This window comes from Mytilus trossulus, chromosome 8 (assembly GCF_036588685.1).
Source record: "Mytilus trossulus isolate FHL-02 chromosome 8, PNRI_Mtr1.1.1.hap1, whole genome shotgun sequence".
Lineage (NCBI taxonomy): Eukaryota > Metazoa > Mollusca > Bivalvia > Mytilida > Mytilidae > Mytilus > Mytilus trossulus.
Genome location: NC_086380.1, coordinates 67,697,481 through 67,708,147, shown reverse-complemented (window position 1 = coordinate 67,708,147; position 10,667 = coordinate 67,697,481). Strand labels below are relative to the sequence as shown.

The window sequence follows — 10,667 nt, the reverse complement described above, 5'->3', positions numbered from 1 at the left end:
TTATTTAAAGATGAACGTCTCTTTTTTAATATTAAAATATTCATTATTTTTGTTGTCAAATACACTTATTACGTTCATTCGTGCCAAATTTTTATATCAGTTTGAAAAAAGACGCATATCATCAATAACTATGAATTACAAAGTAATATTAAAATCCAGAGAATGTTGTATGATTGCCATTGGGACAACTATCAATAGAGACCCAAAAAAACATACATTTTAGCAACTATAGGTTACCGTATGGCCTTCAACAATGAGCTTAACAGCCATACTGCATAGCAGGTTATAAAAGGCCCGACATGGTAAAATGGGAAATAACTGAAGTGAAGTTATAGAAGATCAATTTAAATTATCATACTCAATTCTTAAATTTTAAAACGATCATCCGTTTTCACTTTGTAGGTTTGGTGACCATACACTGTGATTCATCCAAAATCAGTTCACTAAATAAATCAATATCCAATAAGAGTTGCTGAATTTATCTACATCATATTACCAATCTCTAAGGGGTATACTTGATCTCAAAAACAGACCAAAACAATAACAATATTTTTTAAATTTATTTCTTTATTAATTATTGCTTCTACTTCATATGTTGTAAGTGTGATTGTTTTAAAGCAATTACATGTTTTACGACTAAATCACTTGAAGTTAAACAAAAGACTGGGTGTATGAACATCGAATGTTCAAGACTTCAACACATTTTTATATGATAGAAAAACAAAGGATACGGAATATCCATCCATGACACAAAATGAGTACATGTACAACACAAAACATACAAAAAGCAAAGGTTATATTATGTTTCTTTTCAAAGAGAATATCGTATCAGCTCATTAACTTGAAACGTCATAAAGAAATGCCTCTTTTGTTATATTCGCAACTAGTAGCTTGTTATTTGTTCGATCAAAGAACAAAGCTTGTGGATTTTTAATACCATCTTTCTCTAAAGGCAACACCCTGTGTTTGTTTCCGTCTGGTGAAATAACAACGACATTGTGAGAAATAAAGCCTGATACGTAAACACGTCCTTGATTGTCTACCGTAATACCTTGTGCACCTTGAAGAAATGGTTTGATTTCTGATTTCCATTTTAGTTTCCCTTGAAGATCACAGCATACTACTGAATCATAGTTTATATAATAAAGTTGATCTGACCATGTTGCAATGCTGCTATTCGAACGCAACTCAACGTTTACTAGCTGTGTCACTGAGTCGTCATCTAAACTTACAACACATAATCCACTGTCATATCCATTATAGAACAATTGTCCATTGTTGTGAGCTATTCCATAAACCGATGACCCGCATTGAATCAATTTTTCAGTTTTTCTGTTTTTCATATTTATTGTCGTGATTGACTTGTTAGGGCCAGATGTTACGATAAGTTTTTGACTGTCCTCTATAAAGTGTATATGTGATGTATTCGATCCTGTCTGTAATGTAAAATCTAACGATCCGTCGGTTTTCATCACATATATATTGTGACTTGAGTAGCAGGAAAAAATCATTCTGCCATCAGGAAGTAAAGAGCAACCAGTGATATACTTTCCATCAGTTTTTACTGTTTGTTTTAAAGTAAGTTTAAGATCATCAATGGTAGCAACAGGCGTCATAGGTACCATTATATGCGCTTGTTTGTTCTTCCTGCTTGTAAGTGTTATATCACTTGTACTAGAATCCAAAATAATGGTTCCCATCTTGTTTAGAGTGGTAAGTAGAGATTCAAATGTGTTTTCTTTTTCAAAAGAAATGATCACATGATTCAATTTATCTTCTTTCAATAAAGCTTCTAGGAATGATTCGTTGTTTGTTACATCTTGTTGGATGTGTTTCATTGCCAAGAACGTTTGGAGGTCTGAGGCATGTTGTTTTATGTTATCTAAATTAGTCTGGCATTCTGTAATCTCCCTTTCTTTCTCTTGTATGGATGATATTAAACAGCTGATTTTCTTGTTTTCTTTTTCCTCAGCGGCATACAACTCTTTCATTAGAATTTCCTGCAATTTATCGAGATGATCGTTAATTAACATTCGTGTCTCCTTGATCTGTATTTCAATGTTGGTCTTGTTCTCCTTCAGACTTTGAATGTTGTCTTGTCGACCTTTTCTTATTCTCTGTAAATTGTCCGAGACCTCCACAAGCATTTGTTCAATCTCTAAAAATGCATTTGAAGACTTAACATTTTGGATAACGTCATCTATTACGTTCAACTCTCTGCAATTGTCATGCGTTTCAGTAACACATCGTCTACAACAGGGACAATCGTGTTTCTTACAAAATATAACGTATTTTTCATTGTGCTTTGGACAAGTTTGAGTAATTTTCAGTATATTGAAAGGAAGCTTCTGATACTCGGATATTTGAACAATAATGTGTTCTCTGGTCCCCTTCGAAACTGCATGATGCTCTTTACACTCCCCACAAAGTCCTTCGTCGCATTCCGAACACCAGACTACAGAGAGTTTGTTGATGTTGCGGTATTCACATACTCCACATAAGGTCAACTTACTCGACATGCTGCAAAAAAGAAGAGTGAAAACATTGATTTCACGTTAATTAGCTTAAATCTTTTGTGTAGATTAATTTGAAATGGGTTTTTTTTTTTCATTCAATCATTCATATTATTATACTTCACGTTAAAATGCCATATTTTGATTGGCTAAGACGAGGGTGTCAATTTAATCTATCACATGGCTGAGCGGGGGACAATTTTTTTTAATGTTATCCTCTCGGCTAGACCAATCAGAAATCGATAATTCAAAGAACAATGAATTGAATTTACACCAAGGAATTAAATACAATGCTTAAGTCTACGTTTTGACATCTTGCTTGACTTTTCTTTTTTTTTCTAATGCCCGTAACGTTGTTATGAACGTGACGTCATAGAAAATATTTTTAAAATAAAAGTAAACTGTAAAAGCCATGATAGGACATTCAGTATAATAAATTAGATAACACATAGCTGAGAGGGTGATAGAGCAGATTGAAACCCCTCGAAAAGGCATTGTCAACCTTGGCTTCGCCGCGGTTGACAATGTTTTCTCGGGGTACCAATCTGCTCTATCACCCTCTCAGCTATGTGTTATTTATATAATGTTCAATAGAGACATGTCGTAAACTCTTCGATAAGGAGTTCTTTGTATTCTTTTCCAATTAAAAGCTAAAGGTTATTCTTTTTTTTGTAGTTTTTAGTGTTATGTGTCTAACTCATACATGTATTAACTTGATGCGGCATACATACATTTAATCCCTAATAGAGCTTTCCTACAAATTGACGAAAGGTACGAAAGAACGTAAAGGGAACACGTATTTCATTTCTACAATAACCACTGGTATTAAAGAGATAATAGTAACTGCAATAATTATTACGATTATCCAAATATGGCGACGGCAGATATAGGTAAAATCTTTACAGTCAATTTACTTAAATGTAGCATGTTTTTGTCAATAGTTACTCAGCTGCAAGGTTTTTCTATACCATTACATCATATTTGAATATAACGGTGCACTGGAATTGTCTAAGCGCTTTGAAAATTGCAGTTGAAATATTCGGGATGATAATCGTAACTCTATGGATTTTTTCTTGTTTGATAATCGTAATTTCTTTATCGGATAATAGTAACTGAAAAATTAAATGTGTCTTTCAGATTTCAATGGTATTGTGTGTATTAAAATGCAAATGTACAGTTAATTGATGACATTAACGGGGAAAAAATGAAGAAACTTAGAGGTTTATATTTAAAACAAATTTACTTTTATATCTCTCGATGTATTGGCGTTTTATTTACAAAACCGTGATTTCTTGTCACAGCCACTTGAAAAAAAAAATGCTTTTAATCTTTTCAAGTATTCTTTTAAGCAGTCAGTACATTGAATTAGATTTAACATTTTTTAAGCAAAGAAACATACTATTTTTAGAGGGACTAATAAGCTATGGATTCCTGGCATTTCCCTAGACGCCCTTTTCAACATTTATGCTCAAAGTTTGCAAGAGATATACGCATAAAAGTCTTACAAACGAAATGATGTTTTGATAACGTCACTTAAATTGTTGACAAAAAAGAGCAAATCAAATGGACCAGAGTGATACCGTATTTTTGTTAATGTCCACTTCGAAACGGTTCAAATCTCCTTCAGTATCTGGTTTTTAAAATTATGAAACAAAATCAGTGTACAGCTTGATACGTGTTTTGATTAATATAATCATTCCTGTTACTATTGCAATATGGAGATTGTAAACATGTAAATATGTCCACTACAAAACGGTCACCTACGAAACAAGTATTGGAGATTTTGATTTTTTTTCTATTCTATTCGTGCAAAACAAATAGCAAGAGTTAGTTTCATGAAACTTTCAGTATGTTATCAACATAGTATATGGTTGATGTCAACTACGAAACTTTTTGTCCACTACGGTCCAAGCAGTTTTGTCCACCCGACACTCACGAAAATGTCCACTACGTAACATAAGTTGTACAATGTTAGCAATATCCTTTAACTTTACTTTCCGCTATATAGATAACGTTCTTTCCCTAAACAATTCAAAATTTGGTGACTATGTGGAACGCATCTTTCCCATCGAATTGGAGATAAAGGATACTTAAGTCGGCTTCATATCTTGACATACATCTCGAAATTGACAATGAGGGTCGGTTGAAAACAAACTTTACGACAAAAGAGATGATTTCAGCTTTCCAATTGTGAAATTTCCATTTCTAAGTAGCAACATTCCAGCAGCACCTGCATACGGGGTATATATCTCCTAATTGATACGATATTCCCGTGCTTGCATTTCCTATCATGATTTTCTTGATAGAGGGTTACTGCTCACAAGGAAGCTATTAAACCAAGAGTTCCAAATGGTGAAGTTGAAATCATCTTTTCGTCAATTTAACGGACGCCATCACGAGATGGTTGACCGTTATGGAATAACCGTTTCACAAATGATATCGGATATGTTCCTTACGTCGTAACTACAATCCCTTCCCTTTCATGAATGTGACCTATCGAATTAGACTATTTACCGGATTTGTAATCACATACGCAACACGACGGGTGCCACATGTTTCATTATTTGCCATCAGATATACGTTTTTAGTGTCAATATCAATAAAACACTATCCAGTTACGATCATCTTCGCATTTTTTAATACCATAATTACGATTTTCTTTTTTCCGAGTTACGATTATCATCCCGAATTTTTTCAACGGCAATTTTCAAAGCGCTTAAACAATTCCAGTGCACCGTTACGATTCAAATATGATGTAATGGTGTAGAAAAACCTTGCAGCTGAGTAACTAGTGACAAAAACCTGCTACATTTGAGTAAAATGACTGTAAAGATTTTACCTATATCTGCCGTCGCCATATGCGGATAATCGTAATTGCAGTTACTATTATCTCTTTAATACCAGTGAATAACAATTAAAAGAGTCTTTGTTTTATCCAGTAAACAGCATTCTTTTCTAAATCATTTTTTTCAAAAATAATATCGCAAAAAAAACATGTTTTAATATAATCAAACAGAGAAAAATAGTGCCAAATACACTTACGTCCTTTATGTAACTTACGTAAACCAAGAGTACACACATTTTCGCGGGAATTTGTAAAGCACAAGTTTCATGATTAACATTTCAACAACATTACTGAAGTACGTAAGTCTAAATTTAACAACAAGATTCACATTTATCATTGTTTGTTACAGTACACTTTCAGCAAATTGTCAAAGTGGAATATCGAAATTTGCTAACAAAATGATGCTACAAAGTTTTTAAAAAGTAATGTTGAATAAATTTTGAAAAAAGACTGTGTATAACAAGAAAAAAATCTACAATTTTGCAGTAAGATATTGTGGAATTTATAAGACGATTTAACAGTACACATGTTTGGAAGATAGACGCGAATTTGTCACTTATTATCCAGTGGCTAATATTTCATGAATGTTCAGGACTATAGGCAGCACGCAATTAAACGCTACAATAAACGTTCCATTGCTCCGGTGTATCATATATACACATTTAGGGGGGGCAATGAATATTACCAGGGGAGAGGTGATGTTTCAAAAAATTTATGAAACGAGCACCAGCATATGGCATAGTATGGAGATCATTTATTTTTTTTCATTTTCATTTTATTATTTTGAGCGTTTGCAATTTTGAATCAAGGAAGTATTTGTGTTTCTGTTAGAGAAGAAGACAATGTATTTGCTTTGACATTTTCTTATGTTAAACAGTGCAACATTGTAATATTGAAGAGTGGGAGAGGGGTCGGTTTTTAGTCTTCTAGGGGCTGACTACTCTATATTAAGAACATTTTGTAGTGTTATCTCCTCCGACCTGGTGGTATCAATAATCATATTCTTACCTATCGTACCTCCCGAAGTCCTAAATATATCTAAAAAAATCCAATTTAATAATTGTCGTTGCATGCACGATAATTATCCGCAGGTAAACGACTACTATTTTAATTTGTCAAAATAAAAGATCCCTAAAACGAGTCTTACGTATGATTCGTCAAGTATTCGTACCTTTCGTCATTTTGTAAGAAAGCTCAAAGAATAGAAAAGGGACGATAGATACCAGGAGGAACAGTCAAACTTATAGATCGGAAATAAACTGACAACGCCATGGCTAAAATAAAAAATAAAAACAGACAACTAATAGTACAGAAGACACAACATAGAAAACTAAAGACTAAGCAATACTACTGTTGCCTTTATTTATCTACCCACGGTACAAGGGCAAAAACTTAAACGCCCTTTCTTTAGTGTATATTTCAATCTTTTAATCAATACATAGAGAAATAAAAGCTCGGAGCACGAGCAAAGTGATTTCCATTAAAGTTTATATTTCCAAAGGGCATAATTCGATATATATATTTGATAAGACTTTTTGTAAAGTGTCCAAGATATTGCTGATATAAAACATTGATACATACTTCCTGAAATTCTGACAAGAATCGAACATATGAGAGCTCCCCAATGTTATTTGCCATATAATCAATATTTCCAAGGAGCATACCACTTTTAAAATAATTAATAATTATCAATTTTGCTAACTCATTAATAACATTGATGAAATAAACCTATAATATGAATTTGATAAATATCTGACAAGTATTGTACACATTACAGCGCTCATAAGGCAATTTTCGATATAATTAATATTACTAAGGGCCATTAATCTTTTAAATATTATTGATCGAGCTGATTTTCGAACTAGTCGAATGCATAGCTTATATAAACCTATGATTTAAGTTTTAAAAAATTGACAAAAAATGTACACATTAGATCTAGAACGTTAACACATAAATAATGATTTCAAGGGGCTTCACTCTTTTAAAAAATAATTGAAGGGCACTGATTTTTGAACTCGTCTAAGACTTGCTTATTCAAACATATGATTTAAGTTACTTTAAAATCGGGCAAGAAATAAACAAATGAGACTGATCACAATGCAAGATTATATATCGTTAATGCATCCATGGGACATAACTCTTTAAAAAAATCGTCCAAAACATTGCTATAAAAAACCTATGATATAAGTTTCATAAAAATCATCAAAGAATTGTACAAATGAGAGCGCTTACAAGAGCGGATGGACGGACACAAAGACTAACGAAACAAGAGGCTCTCAAGAGGCTGAATCGCTCACCTCAATTTTTTTGGTTAGATCTCTCATCAATGATTATTTTGGCTTTTCAAATTATTTAAATGTTCTTTGAATCGTCCTATTTTCTTCAAAAGCAAAAAAAAATTAAAAAAAATTCTCCTATGTTCTATTTTAGCCATAGGAGCTATGTTTCTTGACATACAAGGCAATGGAATATTAAATTTATACTAGATACTCTGAAACTCATTTAGCCTAAATTTGGCTGAAATTGATACAGCAGTTTCAAAGGAGAAGATTTTTTAAAGTAAGTCAACATGATGAACAAATTGTGAAAAAGTCTTTAAAGGGCAATTGACAATTTTGGTCATTTTGACTCATTTGTAGATCTTACTTTGCTGAACATTTTTGCCATTAACAGTTAAACTATAATAATATTCAAGATGATAACCAAAAACTGCAAAATTTCTTTAAAATCATCAATTCAGTGGCATTATACCTGGAAAACCAGTTACCCAATTCGGCTGAAAATTTCAGGACAGGTAGACCTTGACCTAATAAACATTTTTACCCCCATTTCAGATTTGCTCTAAATGCTTTCGTTTTTGAGATATAAGCAAAAAACTGCATTTGACCCCTATGTTCTATTTTAAGTAACGGCGACCATGTTTTTTGATGGATCAAAAATCGAAGCACAAACTTTGTGCAGGATAATCTAAGGAACAATCATGCTAAGTTTCATCCAAATCCATTCAATAGTTTCCGAGGAGTAGATTCTTTAAAAGTAAGCAAATATGATGAACAAATTGTGAAAAATTGTCATTAAAGAACAATAACCCCTTAAGGGGTCAATTGAAAATTTTGGTCATACTAACTTATTTGTAGATCTTACTTTGCTGATAATTTTTGCTGTTTACAGTTTAAATGTATCTAAAATAATATTCAATATAATGCCCAAAAACTGCAACATTTCCTTAAAATTACATATTAAGTGGCAGCAACCCAATAATGGGTTGTTTGATTCATCTGAAAATTTCACGGCTGATAGATATTGACCTAATGAACATGTTAACCCCCATGTCGGATTTGCTCTAAATGCTTTCGTTTTTGAGATATAAGCAAAAAACTGCATTTGACCCCCATGTTCTATTTTAAGTAACAAGGTCATGTGTTTTGACGGATCAAAAATCGAAGCACACACTTTGTGCAGTATAATCTAAGGAACAATCATGTTAAGTTTCATCTAAATCCATTCAGTAGTTTCAGGGGAGTAGATTTTTTAAAAGTAAGCAAATATGATGAACAAATTGTGAAAAATTGTCATTAAAGAACAATAACCCCTTAAGGGGTCAATTGAAAATTTTGGTCATACTAACTTATTTGTAGATCTTACTTTGCTGATAATTTTTGCTGTTTACAGTTTATCTTTATCTATAATAGTATTCAAGATAATGACCAAAAACTACAAAATTTCCTTAAAATTACCAATTAAGTGGCAGCAACCCAACAATGGTTTGTTTGATTCATCTGAAATTTCAGAGCAGATAGATCTTGACCTTATGAACATTTTTACCTAGTCAGATTTGCTCTAAATGCTTTCATTTTTGAGATATAAGCCAAAAACTGCATTTGACCCCTATGTTCTATTTTAAGTAACGGCGACCATGTTTTTTGACGGATCAAAAATCGAAGCACACACTTTGTGCAGGATAATCTAAGGAACAATCATGCAAAGTTTCATTTAAATCCATCCAGTAGTTTCAGAGGAGATGATGTTTGAAAAATTGTTAACGACGACAGACGACGACGACGGATGCCAAGTGATGAGAAAAGCTCACATGGCCTTTTAGGCCAGGTGAGCCAAAACGGACAGACGGACAAATGCCCGGTATCAACTGTTGAACGTTCCCTGCATCCCCCTTGCTCGAGGAACAAAAAAGGAAAATAATGGGAACAAAAATATATATTGTACCTAAACAACCACGAAATCTTTAGTTGGTCGGTTCAATAATGTATTTTTAGACAAGTGTATTATATTACAATGTATAACATAATAAATATTTGTATTATATTTCATGTCAAAACTTCCTGGGCTAATGCTTTCTTTTATTGTTTTATTTAGAGAGAAATTTATTGTTGATTGCACATCGTCAAGTATTTAATTATTTTCTACTTAAATATGACATTAGGGTTACATATGTTTCTTATCTTAATCATACTTAATCAGATATCAAACAAGTTTAAAGCAAACGGAAAACGAAAGTAGAATGAGAAAATCAATGATTAACAATATTTCTAGTATTTCAAAATTCTTGTTATGATCAAATGTGGTTAACACGAGTTAATTACACACCAAGAGAGTTATTTTCCAAGTGTTTTGAATGTTAAAAAGAAAGTTATACCTGAAATTCAACAAATCACTACACCCAGCAGCAGCAGATAATTTGTCACGCGACCAATATGTGTCATATATTATTTATTATATTATCGCGGTTTATTTAAACGTAACTTTTCACATACAGAGACAAAATGTTTTATTTATTTTCTCATTATTCTCAATTGATTTTCATAAACATTTCATCATTCATCTTATTTTTTATTCTTTATTTTTTAGCCTATGTATTCTTTATTTTCTAAAGATATAATTCTTTCGCATTGCGTCCCGATCGTAATTAAAAAAACAAAAGACACAAATAACCATTCTACTTGTATATGGCTCCTTTTTACTGTTTCGTTTTCTTTTTAAACCTATGTTCTCCAATCCCATCTGTTAATTATTATGTTAAAACTCTGATTGGTGAAATGATTTGTAAATCAACAACAGACATGTATTTGTTTTACATTATTCCAATTAGGTTAGTACTTTCATTAATTGGATGATAGAGAGATGTTTCCTTGTATATATGCTGTAATTAAAATTTTATTGAGATTCGTTGATGGATAAGGTCAACTCCTTTCGACACAATTGGAGCTTGGGGATTGATTTTCTTTCTTTCTTCATTTTTTATATTTTGAAAAAGAGGAAATTCATTCCATGATAATCAAAGGTGACACTTA

General features: G+C 32.3%; 1 protein-coding gene across 1 annotated transcript; it reads right to left on the bottom strand.

The window, feature by feature from the left end:
- Nucleotides 1–545: 545 nt before the first annotated feature.
- LOC134681305 (uncharacterized) lies at nucleotides 546–10,055 on the bottom strand. The gene is made up of 2 exons (XM_063540874.1): nucleotides 10,013–10,055; nucleotides 546–2,520 (listed from the first exon to the last, which is right to left on the bottom strand). The coding sequence occupies exon 2, from the start codon at nucleotides 2,517–2,519 to the stop codon at nucleotides 837–839; it is 1,683 nt and encodes a 560-aa protein (XP_063396944.1). The 5' UTR covers nucleotide 2,520; nucleotides 10,013–10,055; the 3' UTR covers nucleotides 546–836.
- Between the last annotated feature and the right edge of the window lie 612 nt (nucleotides 10,056–10,667).